At 44.6% G+C, this 24,018-nt stretch overlaps 1 protein-coding gene across 1 annotated transcript in view; it reads right to left on the bottom strand.

Annotated features, from left to right (window-relative positions):
• Nucleotides 1-24,018, bottom strand: part of LOC138249291 (extracellular calcium-sensing receptor-like) — a 137,887-nt gene that overhangs the window by 81,742 nt on the left and 32,127 nt on the right. The window contains exon 2 of the mRNA XM_069203247.1: nucleotides 16,771-16,936. Within this exon, the coding sequence (XP_069059348.1) occupies nucleotides 16,771-16,936 (166 nt within the window). The remainder of the gene's footprint in view (nucleotides 1-16,770; nucleotides 16,937-24,018) is intronic.

Raw genomic sequence — 24,018 nt, 5'->3', positions numbered from 1 at the left:
AATTAGGGTTCATTTAGCGTTTATCAATCTTTCCTCTGCTTTCGACTGCACTACACTCTGGGCTAAGATAATATATTGATATATACGTCCTCTTCTGTTATTAATGATGATTCAATGCAGTTCCCAGGCTTGATAAGAGTTCTTTTGGGTTCTTCTAATAAATACTCAACAAGTTTGTACTGGAAAATGACCTAAAAGTAGATTGTGTTGAAGTCCCTCTGTTATTTTTTTAATATATTGGATCTTCCCTAGAGTTTATATTATACTCAATCTTATCCACCACGTTTGATTGCGAGAAAGAACAATTTAATAATGTAGGCCAGCTATACTCTTTTGTATAAATTTACTCCCACTGGTTTACAAAACAAACTGAATACATTTCAGAAGTATTGGAAAGATTACACTTCTACTAATTGTGGCAAAAATCAAATGAACAGTGTTCAGACAGCAAAGCTTCCTTAATCATTTCAAGTGAAACATCAAAAATCCCCTGCTGAACATTTTTCCAGAGCTAGTCTATCTGGCGGTGTTAATTTGTAATAATTTATCGACCAGGGACTTTGATAGGACTCAGGAAGCCAAAGAAGATAATTCAGGAACTGGTCTTTTTCTGCTCCTTGGATACTCAGAAGGTTGATGCACTTTGAACAGGGGCGGCTCCTCCGCAGTGGCGAGGGGCGTCGTCCCCTGGATGCGTCAGCAGATGAAGAATAAAACATTAGCTTGCTATTGTTCTATTTCTAATTTTTCATCAGCTGGCTCTGCCGGCAGGTGCAGGGAGGGGTGGGCTGGGCCACGGGAGGTGGGGAGGGAGGGAGAGGACCGTGCACTAAGTGCGCATGTGTGCTTATCCGGCCGTTTCAGGTCAGCGAAACACACATGCGCACTTCGGTTTCTCCAACACGGCTGTATACATTCACTTCTGCCACAATTCAGTGGATTTAAGCACTAAGGTTGGAGGTAAACATGGTGAGTATTTTATGCCAAGGGTATGGAGAACTCATACAGTGTTGCTGTTACTCAGGAATAAATGTTTGTACGTCTTAAAAGGACCTTGTCTTTGCAGTAACATGGATGCTAGATCTATGTCACAACACAAGATGGTCTTTAACTTGCAGCAAATAACTTGGCTCTTATTCTCGAGCTACAGGATTATCACGTGTCTAAGGACAGTTTAAGAAACAGATCTAAAGTTGTGCCAAAGCTCAGAGTCACATTCTCTGTTTAATTATTTTATCAGAGTCAAACGACTTGTTTGTGTATGCTTTTGCCAACCCACTGCATGTAATTGTATCTTAAAACTAAACTAGAAAGGCGCCTTTGTCATTTGTATTTAAGTTTCAGAAGTAGAAGTTGACAGGTTGCTGATACCTGGTGGTGTAGCTGCGCTCATGGTTGCTGTTGAGCGCACTATGTGATGCACACTGTGTGATGCCTGCGGTCATGTCACGCTCTGATCTACGTCACGCATGTACTGCGCCGATGCTGACCAAACGCGAATTCTACCGTCGTCTTATGCAATTGTTTCATTCTGTTTGCTGGACTTGGCCTTATCATTCAAGTTTTTATCGTAAATTCTATGCAATATGCAATATTAAATAAACAAATAAAAATACATTGTTATTTGTAAAACATTGGTAGCGAGAATCCCACTTTGAAAAGGGAGAGTTTAAAAGTGACTGGCTGGTGCAGTTTATGGCTGATCCCACATCACAGGCTCACCGGTGGTCTGAAACCGTTTTAAGTTTGCATCAGAGCGGGGTGCAGGACATACAGGTGGTGGAGGTACCCACAATCTAAGGAGCCCGCAGCACACGGTTCTCTCTGCCCCGCCCACTTCCTTCTCCGACTCCGCCCACTTCCACCTCTGCAAGCACAATGCTAAAGTCCACACTATAGTGAGAATGCCTGCCTTTCATTTTCAATTGCATTTTCTAAAAAGCCAGTTCCTCTCAGGTGCCAATCATAAAACTGACCAGTACGTTGATGGCCAGGTTTTGCTGGCCACGAATTCTGATTCATGTATCACCTGCATGACTATTGAGAGCAGGTTGGATGTACTAGTGTCTGTGAAGGGCAGGCACCGTGTCCACTGCAGGGCACGCGTGCACGAGATATCCCGTCTGGCCGCTCTGGGGCAGGGCTGTCAGGAGGGGTGCCCTGCTGGGGGAGGCACTGCCGGGACTGGTCCCCGGGAGCCGGAAGGGTTGGACTGAGGAGTTTTCCTGCTCTTCCTGTGTGCCGCAGATCACACAGTGCACACCTAGTTACTCATGGATTCCTTTCCGACAGTAGGGGCTTCCTTGTAAATTGAGACGAGGTACCCAATCAGTAACAATGATTGTTTTCAATGAAGTATCAGTTAGTTATTCTGGGGAAATGAAGTCTTTGCACCTGAGAGACAGGGAAAAGGGCAGCTGAAAATGCAATGCATTGTACACTGTTTGTTGTATTGTGACGTGTAGATATTGTAAGTACACCCGTCTTCTATGTGCTGCCATCCTCCTGGCCCACCTGTGTGCCCACGGCATGTCTGTGTGGTACACAGGTGGTGTGCCCTCTGCTGCACTGTGTGTTGTATTGTGACGTGTAGATATGGTAAGTACACCCGTCTTCTATGTGCTGCCATCCTCCTGGCCCACCTGTGTGCCCACGGCATGTCTGTGTGGTACACAGGTGGTGTGCCCTCTGCTGCACTGTGTGTTGTATTGTGACGTGTAGATATGGTAAGTACACCCGTCTTCTATGTGCTGCCATCCTCCTGGCCCACCTGTGTGCCCATGGCATGTCTGTGTGGTACACAGGTGGTGTGCCCTCTGCTGCACTGTGTGTTGTATTGCGACGTGTCTGTACGGTAAGTACGCCCGTCTTCTATGTGCTGCCATCCTCCTGGCCCACCTGTGTGCCCACGGCATGTCTGTGTGGTACACAGGTGGTGTGCCCTCTGCTGCACTGTGTGTTGTATTGTGACGTGTAGATATGGTAAGTACACCCGTCTTCTATGTGCTGCCATCCTCCTGGCCCACCTGTGTGCCCATGGCATGTCTGTGTGGTACACAGGTGCTGTGCCCTCTGCTGCACTGTGTGTTGTATTGCGACGTGTCTGTACGGTAAGTACACCCGTCTTCTATGTGCTGCCATCCTCCTGGCCCACCTGTGTGCCCACGGCGTGTCTGTGTGGTACACAGGTGGTGTGCCCTCTGCTGCACTGTGTGTTGTATTGTGACGTGTCTGTACGGTAAGTACACCCATCTTCTATGTGCTGCCATCCTCCTGGCCCACCTGTGTGCCCACGGCGTGTCTGTGTGGTACACAGGTGCTGTGCCCTCTGCTGCACTGTGTGTTGTATTGTGACGTGTAGATACGGTAAGTACACCCATCTTCTATGTGCTGCCATCCTCCTGGCCCACCTGTGTGCCCACGGCGTGTCTGTGTGGTACACAGGTGCTGTGCCCTCTGCTGCACTGTGTGTTGTATTGTGACGTGTCTGTACGGTAAGTACACCCGTCTTCTATGTGCTGCCATCCTCCTGGCCCACCTGTGTGCCCACGGCGTGTCTGTGTGGTACACAGGTGCTGTGCCCTCTGCTGCACTGTGTGTTGTATTGCGACGTGTCTGTACGGTAAGTACACCCGTCTTCTATGTGCTGCCATCCTCCTGGCCCACCTGTGTGCCCACGGCATGTCTGTGTGGTACACAGGTGCTGTGCCCTCTGCTGCACTGTGTGTTGTATTGCGACGTGTCTGTACGGTAAGTACACCCGTCTTCTATGTGCTGCCATCCTCCTGGCCCACCTGTGTGCCCATGGCATGTCTGTGTGGTACACAGGTGCTGTGCCCTCTGCTGCACTGTGTGTTGTATTGCGACGTGTCTGTACGGTAAGTACACCCGTCTTCTATGTGCTGCCATCCTCCTGGCCCACCTGTGTGCCCATGGCATGTCTGTGTGGTACACAGGTGGTGTGCCCTCTGCTGCACTGTGTGTTGAAGTCCGGGTGCTCCAGGTGTGGTTCTCTACGTGCAGACTGGGTGACAGAAGCAGTTGTTAATCCTTCTAGAGTAGCTGGTCATCACCCAGGCTGACCTCGCCTCTCTCGATGCTGATGAGCTGCAGCTCAAGCTCACTTGCTTGACTTTTGTAACACATATATGTCAGGATTCCAAGAGTTTCTAAGCTGGCCACTCTCAGTTCTGCCTTTTGCCCCATCTCCTTCCCTGACAGTTATGTGATGTTACGAGGGCTGCCGGGTGCCTTACTGGTGTCCCACTAGGTCCCGACCTATCCATCACCAATGCAGTGCACCATTCTGTTCTTCCAAAAATGCAGAACTCATTTATACAATTCTGAATTGACTTAGGGTCAGATGTCCTAACTTTAGGGACACCAATTTCCTAATTCTGATTACTTCTGAATTGCAATTAGGAAATCGTTTTTCCTATTGTATGAACCTTTTTAATTCCAAATAGTATTTCCCAGTAGGTAGCAAATCGACCTCCCTCATGAATATTATTCATGAGGGAATTTGCGACCCATTATGAATTGGGGCCATCACAGGATGGTGGCCTGGTGGGGTCAGCAGACCACCATATCTGCTATTGCTTTTCAATAAAGCAAACTTTTTTTAAATGCAGTTTGTTTTCCTTAAAAGAAAGCGAGATGAATTGAAAAAGAAAAAACATGAACATTTGATGTATCATTTTTTTTTAAGAGGAGCTGCTTTGAAAAAATATTTTTTTACATTCTCAAAGGAGAAGGGGTCCATTAGGGACCTGTTCCCATTGGCAAATGGATACAACTTCCTTTCAGTAGTCAGTAAAAAATGAATGTTTTGTGACCATAATTCAGTCTCAAAACATTCCCACATCCCACAGAGACACCCATGAAAGAGACACCCATAACACGCTCCTTCCAAATACCAAATCAGTATGTATGCGCAATTCCAAATTGCAATTCAGAGTAAACGTATAAAATTGCGAATTTGTTCTTTGTACATAACAAAAGGCACCTTTGCAATTGCAAGGTGTGAGCAGTTTCTCTATTTCAGTTTTCTTTTGCATTCTGGTACTTGCCCTCCAGAATCTCTAAGAGAAGGCAAATTACAAGAACAAGGATTTCATGAAACAATCTACCTGGTAGGATGTTTGTCTTTCATGGGTCAGCTTGAAATCTCCTTTTTGTTTTCATCTGGGGTTTTAAATCTAAATGAAACACAGCCTTGTAAGTGGTAGATCAAAATGCTGCATACCAGTTTTTGGTTGTGCTGGTCATGCTTCCTGCTTTAAGATGTGGTGGGACTATGCTGTGGGGTGTGGGGTTGGGGCTTGGGCGGTTCGGTGCCATTACCACTTTTGCAATCAAGAAATACAATTGTGTATGTCATTCACACTTGGCTGTGCTGTGCAATTGTTCTTTTTGTTTAAAATGCATAACTGCTGAGGTACCACAGGCCCTGAAATCAGAAGTTGAAGCCCCTCATTTTTGTCTTGGTGGTCTAAAAATAGTACCTGGCAAATTGCTCAAATTAACAACTCCTAAAATATATCTCAGATGCCTGCCCATAAGACATTCTTTTGTTGCCTGCACATGAATCATGGTGCAAAGTATATTTCTTGTTTCACTCACAAAGAGAATGAGGCATCCGAAGCAGGCGAAGCCATATAGCAGCGATCTCAGATTCAACCCATCACCTTGCAAGGCTTCAATGCAGGTTGGGCAAAGGGGAGTCTGGGCACCATGAAGAGACTAGAATTGCTTGTCATTGAATTTTTTCTACATCCAATAAACGGGACCACCAGCAACCACGGCCATGATAGTAGACAAACATTTGGTGATAGGTGGGAGAAAGATGTAATAGAGAAATCAAGGGGATATATTTTCCCCATAATAATGCAGGATTTTTTCAAGGTGGAAAAAATAAGGCACAACCTTGGATTCCTTCCTCAGGCCTCACATGCCAGCAGAAGGGAGTCTGTGCTGAGAGTGACTCTCCATCCATTAAACCTAGCAGACTGTGGAGAACTGAAGACAGGTACGGCTTGGTTTGCTCTTTTGAACGATAAATACAGTAGCAACTTTGCATGATGCCCAGCTTCTTTCGAGGGGTGCCGTGCTTTATGCTGCTGCCGTCTCATAAAGTGCTGCTGAATGTGCCCTGAAGATACTGAAGAGAGGATTCTCAGAGCTCGGCTGCTTTGCTTGGTTAGGAGGTGGTCAGGACACTATGCAGTGAAAACGTTAAATGTTGCTGCTTTCCCTATCCACAAACTATATTTAGGGCACTGAAAGCAAGAGTTCACTGATGCTGGCAAGAGCAGATTCATTGTCGCTCTCAGGCATTGACTTCAGTATATGACTGTATAGGACATTGTTGAGTTACATATACTCTTGAAGGTGTCCTGTAACCTCCATTTCTATCATCTTACAAGGAGGTAAAGTTAGAAATGTAGCAGAAGTTAGAAGGGATCATTGGAACAAATGAATATTTCTTCAGGGGATTTGAGATGATGATCCATATCATGGATCTTGGTACCTCAAGAAGGTCAGCGGTATGAGGCTAGCTTCAAGGAGAAGAATTGTTGAACCTCATAGCCGGGCAGACTTAACAGCTTCTTCTTGCCTAGTGTGAAGAAGTTGATGAAAGTAGCTTTCAGGCGATAACATTAGTGTTGTGAACTCCAAAGTCAGGCTCAATTTTTCATTACATTAGCTTGTCTGTGCTTTAGGTCCACATTCAGCATGTCGTATTCTTTCACGAAACCTGTGAAAGTTTCATTATATCTAAACAGTGATTTGTTATAACATTAGGTGACATATGTGTGCCATAAACTTCTCAATATCTACATATCAAAGTTTAGCAATAGATGTATAAGATAAACATGCAGTCCGAGTTGACATATTTTTGTCTTGCTGGTATCAGACATAAAACACACTCAACATAGCGGTTGAGCCACTCAGACTCGAAAACAAATGTTATCATATTTTCACTACTATTAATAGGCAAGTAGGAAAACAGCACACGCATGGAATCATAGTCATAACGTGATAGGAAAGGGGAATGTGCTACTATGCAAAAGTTGTGGCTTTACATCAGTTTTGAGACTGGATTGGGTACCTATAACATACAGTATTTACTTTGGGTAATAACTTTTCAGTCTTAACTTGATGATCTACATAAAATTAAAATGTTGCATTATCTCACGTGATATGGAGCAGGACCTGGCTATGCATTGGTTTACCAACAATGCTACATTGAAAGGCGTATTATGGACACTTCAGCCTCCATGGCAGAAGGTCCAGACGGGAAGAACAGAAGGTTCATTTGGTGCTCAGATTTCTGCATTCAGAGCTGATCCTGTTGAATGGGAAAGCTTTCTCTTTAATTTTATTAAATATTGTATTACTCTCAGAACTATACCTTCTTCATGGAAAGTTTCATTAGTTTTACCATTCTCTAAGAAAGAGAATCGAAGGTTGCCTCAAAATGATCAACATTGTGCCCTGCTAGATAGTGTTGGAAAAGAGTTTGCTAAGATCAACCTGGAGGCATTGAATGACTGGGCGAATCTACAACTGCAATTCCTTCTAATCAAGCAGGAGGAAGACTAATAACATCCTACTGTTTAACATTAACAAAGAAAAATATTATTTACATGAAAATTAGGGTTCATTTAGCGTTTATCAATCTTTCCTCTGCTTTCGACTGCACTACACTCTGGGCTAAGATAATATATTGATATATACGTCCTCTTCTGTTATTAATGATGATTCAATGCAGTTCCCAGGCTTGATAAGAGTTCTTTTGGGTTCTTCTAATAAATACTCAACAAGTTTGTACTGGAAAATGACCTAAAAGTAGATTGTGTTGAAGTCCCTCTGTTATTTTTTTAATATATTGGATCTTCCCTAGAGTTTATATTATACTCAATCTTATCCACCACGTTTGATTGCGAGAAAGAACAATTTAATAATGTAGGCCAGCTATACTCTTTTGTATAAATTTACTCCCACTGGTTTACAAAACAAACTGAATACATTTCAGAAGTATTGGAAAGATTACACTTCTACTAATTGTGGCAAAAATCAAATGAACAGTGTTCAGACAGCAAAGCTTCCTTAATCATTTCAAGTGAAACATCAAAAATCCCCTGCTGAACATTTTTCCAGAGCTAGTCTATCTGGCGGTGTTAATTTGTAATAATTTATCGACCAGGGACTTTGATAGGACTCAGGAAGCCAAAGAAGATAATTCAGGAACTGGTCTTTTTCTGCTCCTTGGATACTCAGAAGGTTGATGCACTTTGAACAGGGGCGGCTCCTCCGCAGTGGCGAGGGGCGTCGTCCCCTGGATGCGTCAGCAGATGAAGAATAAAACATTAGCTTGCTATTGTTCTATTTCTAATTTTTCATCAGCTGGCTCTGCCGGCAGGTGCAGGGAGGGGTGGGCTGGGCCACGGGAGGTGGTGAGGGAGGGAGAGGACCGTGCACTAAGTGCGCATGTGTGCTTATCCGGCCGTTTCAGGTCAGCGAAACACACATGCGCACTTCGGTTTCTCCAACACGGCTGTATACATTCACTTCTGCCACAATTCAGTGGATTTAAGCACTAAGGTTGGAGGTAAACATGGTGAGTATTTTATGCCAAGGGTATGGAGAACTCATACAGTGTTGCTGTTACTCAGGAATAAATGTTTGTACGTCTTAAAAGGACCTTGTCTTTGCAGTAACATGGATGCTAGATCTATGTCACAACACAAGATGGTCTTTAACTTGCAGCAAATAACTTGGCTCTTATTCTCGAGCTACAGGATTATCACGTGTCTAAGGACAGTTTAAGAAACAGATCTAAAGTTGTGCCAAAGCTCAGAGTCACATTCTCTGTTTAATTATTTTATCAGAGTCAAACGACTTGTTTGTGTATGCTTTTGCCAACCCACTGCATGTAATTGTATCTTAAAACTAAACTAGAAAGGCGCCTTTGTCATTTGTATTTAAGTTTCAGAAGTAGAAGTTGACAGGTTGCTGATACCTGGTGGTGTAGCTGCGCTCATGGTTGCTGTTGAGCGCACTATGTGATGCACACTGTGTGATGCCTGCGGTCATGTCACGCTCTGATCTACGTCACGCATGTACTGCGCCGATGCTGACCAAACGCGAATTCTACCGTCGTCTTATGCAATTGTTTCATTCTGTTTGCTGGACTTGGCCTTATCATTCAAGTTTTTATCGTAAATTCTATGCAATATGCAATATTAAATAAACAAATAAAAATACATTGTTATTTGTAAAACATTGGTAGCGAGAATCCCACTTTGAAAAGGGAGAGTTTAAAAGTGACTGGCTGGTGCAGTTTATGGCTGATCCCACATCACAGGCTCACCGGTGGTCTGAAACCGTTTTAAGTTTGCATCAGAGCGGGGTGCAGGACATACAGGTGGTGGAGGTACCCACAATCTAAGGAGCCCGCAGCACACGGTTCTCTCTGCCCTGCCCACTTCCTTCTCCGGCTCCGCCCACTTCCACCTCTGCAAGCACAATGCTAAAGTCCACACTATAGTGAGAATGCCTGCCTTTCATTTTCAATTGCATTTTCTAAAAAGCCAGTTCCTCTCAGGTGCCAATCATAAAACTGACCAGTACGTTGATGGCCAGGTTTTGCTGGCCACGAATTCTGATTCATGTATCACCTGCATGACTATTGAGAGCAGGTTGGATGTACTAGTGTCTGTGAAGGGCAGGCACCGTGTCCACTGCAGGGCACGCGTGCACGAGATATCCCGTCTGGCCGCTCTGGGGCAGGGCTGTCAGGAGGGGTGCCCTGCTGGGGGAGGCACTGCCGGGACTGGTCCCCGGGAGCCGGAAGGGTTGGACTGAGGAGTTTTCCTGCTCTTCCTGTGTTCCGCAGATCACACAGTGCACACCTAGTTACTCATGGATTCCTTTCCGACAGTAGGGGCTTCCTTGTAAATTGAGACGAGGTACCCAATCAGTAACAATGATTGTTTTCAATGAAGTATCAGTTAGTTATTCTGGGGAAATGAAGTCTTTGCACCTGAGAGACAGGGAAAAGGGCAGCTGAAAATGCAATGCATTGTACACTGTTTGTTGTATTGTGACGTGTAGATATTGTAAGTACACCCGTCTTCTATGTGCTGCCATCCTCCTGGCCCACCTGTGTGCCCACGGCATGTCTGTGTGGTACACAGGTGGTGTGCCCTCTGCTGCACTGTGTGTTGTATTGTGACGTGTAGATATGGTAAGTACACCCGTCTTCTATGTGCTGCCATCCTCCTGGCCCACCTGTGTGCCCACGGCATGTCTGTGTGGTACACAGGTGGTGTGCCCTCTGCTGCACTGTGTGTTGTATTGTGACGTGTAGATATGGTAAGTACACCCGTCTTCTATGTGCTGCCATCCTCCTGGCCCACCTGTGTGCCCATGGCATGTCTGTGTGGTACACAGGTGGTGTGCCCTCTGCTGCACTGTGTGTTGTATTGCGACGTGTCTGTACGGTAAGTACGCCCGTCTTCTATGTGCTGCCATCCTCCTGGCCCACCTGTGTGCCCACGGCATGTCTGTGTGGTACACAGGTGGTGTGCCCTCTGCTGCACTGTGTGTTGTATTGTGACGTGTAGATATGGTAAGTACACCCGTCTTCTATGTGCTGCCATCCTCCTGGCCCACCTGTGTGCCCATGGCATGTCTGTGTGGTACACAGGTGCTGTGCCCTCTGCTGCACTGTGTGTTGTATTGCGACGTGTCTGTACGGTAAGTACACCCGTCTTCTATGTGCTGCCATCCTCCTGGCCCACCTGTGTGCCCACGGCGTGTCTGTGTGGTACACAGGTGGTGTGCCCTCTGCTGCACTGTGTGTTGTATTGTGACGTGTCTGTACGGTAAGTACACCCATCTTCTATGTGCTGCCATCCTCCTGGCCCACCTGTGTGCCCACGGCGTGTCTGTGTGGTACACAGGTGCTGTGCCCTCTGCTGCACTGTGTGTTGTATTGTGACGTGTAGATACGGTAAGTACACCCATCTTCTATGTGCTGCCATCCTCCTGGCCCACCTGTGTGCCCACGGCGTGTCTGTGTGGTACACAGGTGCTGTGCCCTCTGCTGCACTGTGTGTTGTATTGTGACGTGTCTGTACGGTAAGTACACCCGTCTTCTATGTGCTGCCATCCTCCTGGCCCACCTGTGTGCCCACGGCGTGTCTGTGTGGTACACAGGTGCTGTGCCCTCTGCTGCACTGTGTGTTGTATTGCGACGTGTCTGTACGGTAAGTACACCCGTCTTCTATGTGCTGCCATCCTCCTGGCCCACCTGTGTGCCCACGGCATGTCTGTGTGGTACACAGGTGCTGTGCCCTCTGCTGCACTGTGTGTTGTATTGCGACGTGTCTGTACGGTAAGTACACCCGTCTTCTATGTGCTGCCATCCTCCTGGCCCACCTGTGTGCCCATGGCATGTCTGTGTGGTACACAGGTGCTGTGCCCTCTGCTGCACTGTGTGTTGTATTGCGACGTGTCTGTACGGTAAGTACACCCGTCTTCTATGTGCTGCCATCCTCCTGGCCCACCTGTGTGCCCATGGCATGTCTGTGTGGTACACAGGTGGTGTGCCCTCTGCTGCACTGTGTGTTGAAGTCCGGGTGCTCCAGGTGTGGTTCTCTACGTGCAGACTGGGTGACAGAAGCAGTTGTTAATCCTTCTAGAGTAGCTGGTCATCACCCAGGCTGACCTCGCCTCTCTCGATGCTGATGAGCTGCAGCTCAAGCTCACTTGCTTGACTTTTGTAACACATATATGTCAGGATTCCAAGAGTTTCTAAGCTGGCCACTCTCAGTTCTGCCTTTTGCCCCATCTCCTTCCCTGACAGTTATGTGATGTTACGAGGGCTGCCGGGTGCCTTACTGGTGTCCCACTAGGTCCCGACCTATCCATCACCAATGCAGTGCACCATTCTGTTCTTCCAAAAATGCAGAACTCATTTATACAATTCTGAATTGACTTAGGGTCAGATGTCCTAACTTTAGGGACACCAATTTCCTAATTCTGATTACTTCTGAATTGCAATTAGGAAATCGTTTTTCCTATTGTATGAACCTTTTTATTTCCAAATAGTATTTCCCAGTAGGTAGCAAATCGACCTCCCTCATGAATATTATTCATGAGGGAATTTGCGACCCATTATGAATTGGGGCCATCACAGGATGGTGGCCTGGTGGGGTCAGCAGACCACCATATCTGCTATTGCTTTTCAATAAAGCAAACTTTTTTTAAATGCAGTTTGTTTTCCTTAAAAGAAAGCGAGATGAATTGAAAAAGAAAAAACATGAACATTTGATGTATCATTTTTTTTTAAGAGGAGCTGCTTTGAAAAAATATTTTTTTACATTCTCAAAGGAGAAGGGGTCCATTAGGGACCTGTTCCCATTGGCAAATGGATACAACTTCCTTTCAGTAGTCAGTAAAAAATGAATGTTTTGTGACCATAATTCAGTCTCAAAACATTCCCACATCCCACAGAGACACCCATGAAAGAGACACCCATAACACGCTCCTTCCAAATACCAAATCAGTATGTATGCGCAATTCCAAATTGCAATTCAGAGTAAACGTATAAAATTGCGAATTTGTTCTTTGTACATAACAAAAGGCACCTTTGCAATTGCAAGGTGTGAGCAGTTTCTCTATTTCAGTTTTCTTTTGCATTCTGGTACTTGCCCTCCAGAATCTCTAAGAGAAGGCAAATTACAAGAACAAGGATTTCATGAAACAATCTACCTGGTAGGATGTTTGTCTCTCATGGGTCAGCTTGAAATCTCCTTTTTGTTTTCATCTGGGGTTTTAAATCTAAATGAAACACAGCCTTGTAAGTGGTAGATCAAAATGCTGCATACCAGTTTTTGGTTGTGCTGGTTCATGCTTCCTGCTTTAAGATGTGGTGGGACTATGCTGTGGGGTGTGGGGTTGGGGCTTGGGCGGTTCGGTGCCATTACCACTTTTGCAATCAAGAAATACAATTGTGTATGTCATTCACACTTGGCTGTGCTGTGCAATTGTTCTTTTTGTTTAAAATGCATAACTGCTGAGGTACCACAGGCCCTGAAATCAGAAGTTGAAGCCCCTCATTTTTGTCTTGGTGGTCTAAAAATAGTACCTGGCAAATTGCTCAAATTAACAACTCCTAAAATATATCTCAGATGCCTGCCCATAAGACATTCTTTTGTTGCCTGCACATGAATCATGGTGCAAAGTATATTTCTTGTTTCACTCACAAAGAGAATGAGGCATCCGAAGCAGGCGAAGCCATATAGCAGCGATCTCAGATTCAACCCATCACCTTGCAAGGCTTCAATGCAGGTTGGGCAAAGGGGAGTCTGGGCACCATGAAGAGACTAGAATTGCTTGTCATTGAATTTTTTCTACATCCAATAAACGGGACCACCAGCAACCACGGCCATGATAGTAGACAAACATTTGGTGATAGGTGGGAGAAAGATGTAATAGAGAAATCAAGGGGATATATTTTCCCCATAATAATGCAGGATTTTTTCAAGGTGGAAAAAATAAGGCACAACCTTGGATTCCTTCCTCAGGCCTCACATGCCAGCAGAAGGGAGTCTGTGCTGAGAGTGACTCTCCATCCATTAAACCTAGCAGACTGTGGAGAACTGAAGACAGGTACGGCTTGGTTTGCTCTTTCGAACGATAAATACAGTAGCAACTTTGCATGATGCCCAGCTTCTTTCGAGGGGTGCCGTGCTTTATGCTGCTGCCGTCTCATAAAGTGCTGCTGAATGTGCCCTGAAGATACTGAAGAGAGGATTCTCAGAGCTCGGCTGCTTTGCTTGGTTGGGAGGTGGTCAGGACACTATGCAGTGAAAACGTTAAATGTTGCTGCTTTCCCTATCCACAAACTATATTTAGGGCACTGAAAGCAAGAGTTCACTGATGCTGGCAAGAGCAGATTCATTGTCGCTCTCAGGCATTGACTTCAGTAGATGACTGTATAGGACATTGTTGAGTTACATATACTCTTGAAGGTGTCCTGTAACCTCCATTTCTATCATCTTACAAGGAGGTAAAGTTAGAAATGTAGCAGAAGTTAGAAGGGATCATTGGAACAAATGAATATTTCTTCAGGGGATTTGAGATGATCTGGGTACCTCAAGAAGGTCAGCGGTATGAGGCTAGCTTCAAGGAGAAGAATTGTTGAACCTCATAGCCGGGCAGACTTAACAGCTTCTTCTTGCCTAGTGTGAAGAAGTTGATGAAAGTAGCTTTCAGGCGATAACATTAGTGTTGTGAACTCCAAAGTCAGGCTCAATTTTTCATTACATTAGCTTGTCTGTGCTTTAGGTCCACATTCAGCATGTCGTATTCTTTCACGAAACCTGTGAAAGTTTCATTATATCTAAACAGTGATTTGTTATAACATTAGGTGACATATGTGTGCCATAAACTTCTCAATATCTACAAAGTTTAGCAATAGATGTATAAGATAAACATGCAGTCCGAGTTGACATATTTTTGTCTTGCTGGTTAAGACTGGTTGCATCTTGGAATTAGGAAAGTGTAGCTAGATTTTGCAATGTAGGCTAAAATTCAGGGGTCAATATCGTATGTAAAAACCCCTTGAGTTCACAACTGACTTGGAGAATCCTTCACACCAGCTTCTCAGAAGAAGTCTGCTAAACCCCTGGAGTAGCCACCATTATCCACATTACAAAAACCAAACAAAACATAGATTTATAAACAATTAAAAAAACAGTGAATGGCCTCGCACATTCCCTGAGTGTCATGCTTGATCATTAGCCATCCTTGCTCAAAACGGAATCCTCTGATGGTGGGCAGGTTTCCTATGTTTCCTATGTTCACAGGAAGAACTTAAAAATGAAAGGCGGGAAATGGGATCCTGATAATACGAAAAAAAGTCATGGTTGTCCAGTTCATAACAGCTATCTTTAATGTTTTTGAGAAAGCAACACAAGGGTTGAATATTACTTCTGCATCCAACAGGTCAACATGTTTCAGCCCATGGCCCATCTGGGGTCCATGACTTTCATCAGGACAGGGCATCTCATTTTTCCTCTGCTGTTAGCACAAGCATACCCAGCACACAGCAGGCATACACACAATATACCCACTCTTTTCTTCCTGCTGGACACATAAATGCTTCTTTGGCACACATTATTGGCACCTAAGGTTATCTTGGTCGGACATCATGGAGGAGTATGACGAGGGTTGCCCTGTAGTCACAATTTTTCAATGGACACACCCTGCCCATTCACCTGGTAACACATCTGTCCACACCCTCCATTCATAAGTGCTTTCTGTGAACATAGGTGTCTTGTATGTTGCCTCAAGACCTAAAGTCCTTGACAGGGGTGTGCAGAGGACAGTTGCTGCTACTAGGGATAGGATGACATAACTGTTTTGAGAGTTGTACAGAAAAATGAGGCTTGGCAAAGGATGTTGCGGGAGGTTCTTATCATATTCATGAACACTAGATCTGGTATATGGTTGGTTCATGTCTTCTTGAATTACGATAAGCCTGTTGCTGGATTAGGCTCATGTATGACCACAAGATGGTTAAAATAATAGCATTTGGGGCAAAAGGCTGCAAATGGACGGTTAGTTAAAAGATATGTCAATTAAGGAGCTATTTTCTGTTTTGATAAATGATCTGTTGTGATTAAGTGCATAATGGGCTTCTATAGACTTACAGAAAGGAGATAGGATGGTGGAAGGTTGTGTGTATCTTAATGATCTACAGGTACCCAGCTCCCCTTTTCAAGACTTTTTGATTCTATGAATGATTTTAAGGCTTGCTAGAGTTAGGCCATGGAGACAGTGATTGAGTTGTCACCAAGGGATGTATTTATTAATCCATCTACCTGACAATTGATTACAGACAGTCAATTGTAAGTAGGTCTGAGTGCTTACCAGAGAAGCATGAAGCGGTTTGAGGAGGGAGATGAATCAAAGACAGTAGTGTAGGTGAGTCTCTAGGAACTCAGCAAGGAAAACCACGAAAGGAGCAGAGTAGGCTTGGTGGGATGTTGGGGTTGCTTGACATTGACGGATCTCTTGGGCAATGCTGTTATCAACCTTTGGCAGCAACGTTGCTAGGTTACATGAATGTGGTTATGATGAGTCTCAGGTGTTCTGGTGAGGTTAGCATGTAAAATGCTATTATTGAAGATGTTATCTGCTTTCTTAAGCTTGCCATAAAACCCTGTGAATGCTGTGTGATTGCTTTGTTGGCCTGGATCAAAGATATTATTATAGCAAAGATTATGATTACCAGTGGGGGATCATAATTGAGAAAAGCACTGTGGCTGCGTCCTCCTTGGATGGTCCATCTCTTCTCCAGGGAGTTATCCTTTTGGACTATGGTTTTCCAAGGATCTGAGCTGCTCCCGAAGAACAACAAGTGCATCCTGGCTACACCAGTTCCCTGCGTGGGTCACTGTCTGACAGACTTCTATATGGACCACAATAAACTGTCTTTAGCCCTCACAGGACATCATCAGTAACACTTCTTTACTTGTTGTAATAAACTGTTGCTATCCTCACTGTATCATCAGTTCTGTACAGTAGTGAACTGTATTTACCACTCGCAGCACCCCACCTGTAACACCCTTCTTACAGATCCTATGAAACACTGACCAGCTATGCTTCCATACACACTGTACTAGATGGTTCTTTCCTTCACAGGATGCCAGCCATGCCAATTCCAATTGTAATGCAATATTCTGCTCTTACCCTTTACACAATATAGGTTTTGGCTCCTCCTTATATGTGGGTTCAGAGAACGTGAACTCTGAATGAACAACAAAATCCCCACCAATGAGGATATCGCCATCGCGAAAGAAGGACTCCCGCTTGCTGGTTTGGAGTTTGCATCCAGTCTGCAGCAGTCCCTCTCCCGCTGAGGTCAGGAGGAGAAACAGAACAAACACACACATCCCCATGTTACCAGATCTGCCCAGGAGTGTTGAATGATCATAGCTTATAAACTCTCCTTAAAGTTCCCTGGAGCAACAGAAGTAAGAGAACATGTAATTTAGTGAGAACAATATACAAAGTCCCTCCCTTCTCTGATGATAATATTACTGTGTGTAGTAACACTCTAGGGATCATCTAATGAAGAAGCCTATGATTATTGATATGATTATAATTTTGTTACCGTGTGATTTTCCCAGCTTCTTCACGTGTCTGGAAATTTCCAATATGAAACTGACTCCAGCTAGATTTACTAAAATTCACACATCACAGCATGGAAATTTGCAGCACTGCATTGCCTGAATGGTAAATAAATGATGCAGTACTGTGTTTGCAAAGCTGCTCTATTTTCAGCAGCACTCACACAAAAAGTTTTTTTTAGGACAATAATTGTTGTGACATTATACATATTACTCACAAGAAAATCACTCCATTTTCCTTTCTAAAGTTAGGTCACGCAATGTTAGTAAAGCTGTCTTTGCTTTGTGCTCTCCCCTTGCAGCTTCTTTTGAAGCTACGTAACATCAAGCCTTTGCAGTGTTCCTCCATCACAATTTCAGAGCAAAATAACTGTGCATGAAATGTAATCTACACTTCCATGTGTACTGTATTATGAAATATTAAGGTTGTCTTTGAAAATAACGTTTCACATTTCTTTAGCAGGCAGTTTTATATTTGTCAATGAATTGTTTTTTCAGAAATCTGCAGAAAAGAATCATTAGAAAGTCTGGTTTGAAATCTGTCCTTGTGGATATATTAATTAGGCAAAAGATATCATTCTATAATTCTCTCAAGTTTTCTATAATAGTAAATAGACTTAGGCAAAATGCCAGATGGACAAGCCATGAGAGGTTTACAACTTTAATTTGACATGGACTGGAGGTAGTTTGGTTTGTGAGAAGAGGATGCTTTTAACCACTAAGCAGACATGTGTCCTCCCACAGGATGGCTGAGCATGCTTTAGTCCTGCTGTGGCTGGGTGTAGACCATAAAGCGATCTGACGTGTGACTGATCAAGAGGGCTCCCTAACAGTAGGGTCTTTTTAAAACCCGTCCTTCAGGGAAACCCTCCTTTTTCTGAAGGGTCTGATGGATGAATCTCTGCAAATAAAGAGAGACACTGAGATGACTATTTAACCCATCAATGTCTGGGGCACAATATTTTCCTCCTGTTTAGTTGGGTGAGCAATGTGTCCCATGCAAATGTCTCAAGATGGACAAGTGAGGCACCAGCTACACTCATTCTGCCTTGCTGACACAATGGTTGCCACAGTTACATTGCTTTGTATATGATAAAGCAGTCATGATCACTGAGGTGTGCACAGAGGCCATCACTGTTCTGTTCTTTTAAAGCAGGAGCTACTGTTTGAAGGACAAGCGATACCTTCAAAGACTATGCAAGGAAGTTGTTTTTATTAGGGAACGGATTCAAATTTATCAGCTTTTTAATTTGGGATGCTAATCTGGTCAGCAGTGGTGTGTTAGACCACATGACCAGGAAGTGGGATGACCGTTCCAAGGTTAGCGGTCTAGCAGCAATGAGACTCGCTTATTTAAGAGAATGCATTGCATCATGATGGCTGGGTATGGCACACGCTAATATTTTGTTGCACCTGGCAATTCAATCTGAATTTAGATTGCTGCTAAGCATTTTTGCACTGTATTTTTAGAGTAAAATGGTTTTTATTGGGGCTTGGAGTCAGATTGGGGGCTTTTTAATTTGGGAGATTAATCTGGTTGGCAGTGGTGTGTTTGACCACGAAACAAGTAAATGGGACAACTGTACCAAGGTTAGCAGCCTAGTGGTGATGAGGCTTGCCTATTTAAATGAGGGTGCTGTGTGGGCGAGCTGCGGGCACACCAAAGGTGCACCTACGGCAAGCCCCTATGCATCCATCTGTGCCTGGATGGCCCCAGCGGCTGAGTCCCCTGGTCTTTCCCAGTCAACTCTTATTCCGTATACCAAATCTGAATTATTGAGTTTGTGCCTGACTCTGCTTACAGCATGTGGTGCCTCCTTTAATCTAGGCCAGGGGGATTCACACTGCAATGAGTGTGGACTCATGCTTCTCTCCATGCTAACAGTTCAAACATGTCCTATTGATGAAGCAGAAATGAAGGTTTTACATTTATTAGCGCTTAAACGTAGTGTTGAAATAATCATGGGTGACTTTAACCGAACTAATAAAGATTGTACGGGGACAAAATGTGCCCTTAGAGTAGTTTGCCAACATTTATAAGCGTGCTTTATATAACGTGATGTATTAGAATTGCACTAATCCGACATAATCGTAAACATGTGCTATGATTTGCTTGTTTGAAATGTTTTAGCTTAGCATAACTTTAGTGCAGGCTTTGGCCTAGTTGCCTGGTCTCACGGCTTAGATGCTCGTATTTTTCCAATGTGCTATTAAACGTGTATTTTTGCTTGAAGCTGTACTTTTCCACTGAGATCGTTCACATGCTTATCTTAAAGTTTCGTGCCAGCTTGGCATTTTTCTCTTTACTCCAAGGTCGATCTGCAGGTGCGGACAATGGAGGCTCTGAAAGTGAGTTAATTGGTATAAAATGTTGCAACTTGCGTACCCATCTCCAAGGATAATGTATGCTTAAGTAAAAGCTTGAGAACTGTCGTTTTTGATTGGACAATTTGAAGCTAACCTATGAACCCTCCAATGGAAGACCCTACTGGATTTGAACTGTTGTCTATTTAAACCAGGTGCACGAGAAGAAAGTAGCTATTACCTGGACATCATAGCCATTATTGGACATCCCGCCATTTTGCAGGACATTGCAGCTATTATGGCCCACTTTGCTGCGACGCCATTTTGAAAGAGATTTTGATGCTTTCTCTAATCGAGAGAAAGAGACTTTAAATGATTCTTACCCTAGAGACTTTAACTTCGATCCCTTGCATGAAGTAGTAGTTTTACTTTGCCGCCGTGAGGCAATTGCCCCGTCCACCCCTGCCCCTTTGCCCCGTCCCATGCTGATCGAGACGGTACCCATGCTGATCGAGAAATGGTACCTGTGAGACGAAGACTTCCTTGATTGCTGATCGTAATTGGTAAATATGAAAGGAAATTGTAAAATTGCATTGTGTTTCTTTTAGGTAACCAACTGCTGATTTTGATAAGAGCCCTAGCTAGGAGTTTTCTAAATTTATGTTGCTAAATTGTTTTTGCATGAAGTCCCACATGCCGATGCTAATTTGAGGTTAGATGAGGATTCTTTTGTTGCACGATGCAATTTGAGACCTTGCTATGCTGACCAATGTATGCAATTAGCCCATTACAGATTATAGTTCTAGTGATTTGCATTGCTATTATCGAATGCCTTGTTATTCAAATGCTGCATAGATTGCACTTGTTTCGCCGCTATGGACAGCTATTAATGTTCATTTACGTTTATCATTTGGTGTTGAGACACATCTATATTGTGCTAGCTTTGTTAATATAGGGAAATAAATTTACTAACTTTGAATAAACTGGTGTGGTTATTCCTGACTGAAAGGTCAGGGTTCGCCGAAATGTATTCTGGATTAATTGTCAAGTGTTATGTTGATCAGGGTATTGCTTATGTTCGTTATTGATTATTGATTTGATGCAATTGATCGATATAGAGTACGGAGAGTTCCACTTAGTCAAAAGATTCATCGGCCTAAAGAGCGTCCGAATACAGGTAAATTATTAGTACGGACCGCTCTATCAGTAGATGGTAGCAGAGGACGGTTTCGCCTTTTGGGACCCTGTACTCTTAAAGTACATGGTGTTGAATTAACGGTTACGCCCTTTGAGACCCCACTCGAGAAGTTGAATTAGATTTTTCTTGGACAAAACTGATTGGGAAAATGATGATGGGCTAGGTCCACCGCGACTTTCCCGGGATCTCGGAGCCTGCGAATGGAGAGAACGGAGGTGTGAGATCAGCGTTGGCGGTACTAGTGATGGTATGAGAGAAGTTAGGGTTTTGCGCTTGCACAGCTTATTGCCACAGATTGTGTGAAAAGGTTGCGAGGAATTTTTTCTTTTTATAGGATAGCGGAGGTGCGACTCCGAGTGTAGAGGTAGAGAAGTCGTCGAACTTCATAGAAATAGCGGAGGTGCGACTCCGAGTGTGAGAGTAGGGAAGTCGTCGAACTTCATGTGCGTGTGGCGCTTCGTGCATAAAAAGGTCCACGTGGTTGTTGTTGTTGAGACGGGCCCTGCGAGGTCAAGAGACTCCGGAGTATGTTGTTTTATGTTGTGGTCTGGGCCGTTTAGTAGGTTGATCGGGCGTGGTCGACGAGTCGGTACGTGTGTTAGGGAGTGAAAGAAACTTCGACTTCGGGCTTTGACAAAATTCTAAGTGCACTAGAATAGATCATTGACAAGTTGAGAGTAGGTCTGCGGGTCAGATTTGCTTGCGAATGTGGGGACCGAGAAAGATGGAATAACTGCCGAGGCTAATGAAAAATCCCTAAGGTCCTGAAGCGATTGTGTTACCCTTCCTGTAGTAAACCGACAGATCTGTTTTATTTTTGGTAGCTCGCGATACATGCAAGAAGTTGTTTAGAGAGGAGCTGAGTGAAGGAGGACTAGCCGCGAGGCTTTGTCAGCCGCAGTGTGTGTGAGTGTGACGTCACTAGGAGCCGCGCTGGGATAGGTTGGTTGCAGGGAAGGGTCGCGCACGGATTGGACGCAGTCCGTGGGGCTCGATTGGAAGGGGAAAGGCAAGCGAAGAGTATTCCGGGAATTAAAGTCACCTATTGATTGAAACTTTGTGAAATAAAAGACGAGAAAATGAAATTTTTTAAAGCATTCAAGAGTGCGATGAAGGGGGAGTCTTACATTAAAGCGAGTGTAGGAGAGGAGACGCCGCCCGAAGGCACACCGGCTTACATTGTAATGGAGGAAAGGGGGGTAGCTCCGTGCCTTTGGCTAAAGCAATGGCACAAGTTGACAGAGAAACATGGGAGCGTAGCATTCCCGATCCATGGGACATTCAATATAAGGATTCTGGAGAATTTGAGATTCACGATGTATGACATGAAGGTGCCTCCAAGGCCAGCCCAGTTTGAGGCTCTAGCGATTTGAGAATTAATGGCTAGACAGCAACAGAAAAATAAGTTCGAAACAAGGATAAGGAAGGTAGAAAAGACACTAGCGGACGCTAGGTGGGATAATGCACAGAAGGTGTGGACGTCAGATGTATTGCAGGGGATAAAATTGTTCCCCACAATTACTAAGGAAGAAGAGGAGACAGGTAAGAAAGCTACCTGTAAGACAAACAGGAGGTGTTCCAAGGATAGAGAGGACGAGGAAAAGTTGAGAAGAGAAGAGGAGTTAGAGGATGAGGAGCTAATAATGCAATTGCTGAACGACCGTCCACCACCTTATGCGGAGAGTGGACAAGGTCCAAGTACCAGTTCTGCCCCTCCGGCACCGGTACAGAACAGCGAAACTCAGAGTCCAGGAGCATCATCAGGGTCTAAGGACCCGAGTTTACTGTTCACCCCGCAGGTACCGCAGGTTAGGAGAATATATCCAGATGTGCCTATGTTGAAACCAGCAGAAAATTATCAGCCGCAGGTCCCAAGATATTACAGCAGTGACAACAGTACGGGAATGGTTCTAGACCCGACTGTAATGGGAATGCAGAATGGTCACAACCCAACATTGGCACAAGCTGAATCAACCCAGTTTTTGATGCCTCAAAAGCAGATGCAGGGGGGAACAGCACATGCTCAGATGACGGGGAGCCAGATGGGCATGCCGGCAATGATGACCCATAGCGTGGGAATGAACGTGCCTCAGAACGTGGGAAATGGACAAAACCCAGATGCGATATGACTACCCATTACTGTAGGTCCACCGGTACCTCTGTACAGTCAGCCTAATTTAGGTATGAGCGGTCAGGGATCAATGCTGCAGAATGGGACCGAAAGGAGGTGCATAGAAAACACTCCAGGGATAACTCCTATAGCGGCTCAGCCAAATGGATCTGGGTCCTTGATGGAGTTTAGCCCCATATGTGCTCAGTCGACACTGGTGAGGTCGAGTCCCCCACTGATAATACCTCTGTCATCGAACACTGAAAAGCTGCCACAACCATCAATGGCAGTCGATGTGAACGCTACACTGATGGGGTTGAATGCGCAACAGCTGACACAGTGGTTCAACAGTTTGAATTCCACACAAAGCTCAGACAGTGGGAAGGGAGAAGATTATATGAATAGGATGAGGTTGAACATGGAAGCACAAGAATTGGTGGAAGGGACTATGGGTGTGAATAGGTTAGAGTCCTACTCGGAAGAAGAGCTGAGATACCTATGCCCAAGGATCACGAAAGAAGTGAATAAGGTACATAAAAGTTTGCAGGAAATAGCTGACAAAAACGGGGTTGACATAGACAAGACAAAACACTTGAGCAGGAGCTATAGATTGGATTTTGGGACCACAGATTTTGAACACCTGAGGTCAGCAGGCATGAAGGCGCACCTTAGAGAATTGCTGCAGAGTGCACAAGTGTGGAGGTGTTTGGACAAGTGGGAAAGTAGGTGGGTAAAGAGAAAGGAAAAGAGGAGGGACAGTGCTACAGAGCACAATGAGAAAAGACCACAGAGTAGCGAAGCAGTAACCATGTTACCAATGAGGGAGACAGCAGCGGGAAAATTAATACATGTACCATGGCACAGAAGCGACATTCAGTCTTTTACGGATGATTTTCCCAAATTGAGAGAGAAGCCGATTGAATGGTATCAACAGACTGATAGGTTTGTGAAGCTTGCAAAGTGTCTCTGGGAAGACCTGAACACTCTCTTTGAGATTGTGGTTCCAGCAGACTTGTGGGAGGATTGCAAAAGAGCTGTAGGTTGGCCGACAAGTGAACCAGAGAGAGACAGGGATACGGGTGCACCATCACCTATGGTGATGAGCTTGTACTACAAGGTGATTGAGCATTTGAAGACGAAAGTTGCCGCGAAAAATGTGGATTGGCAGAAGATCGATCGAACGGCCCAAGAGGCTA

Source organism: Pleurodeles waltl, chromosome 8, assembly GCF_031143425.1.
Source record: "Pleurodeles waltl isolate 20211129_DDA chromosome 8, aPleWal1.hap1.20221129, whole genome shotgun sequence".
Lineage (NCBI taxonomy): Eukaryota > Metazoa > Chordata > Amphibia > Caudata > Salamandridae > Pleurodeles > Pleurodeles waltl.
The sequence above is the reverse complement of the archived record's forward strand: the minus strand, read 5'-3'. Positions and strand labels throughout refer to the sequence as shown.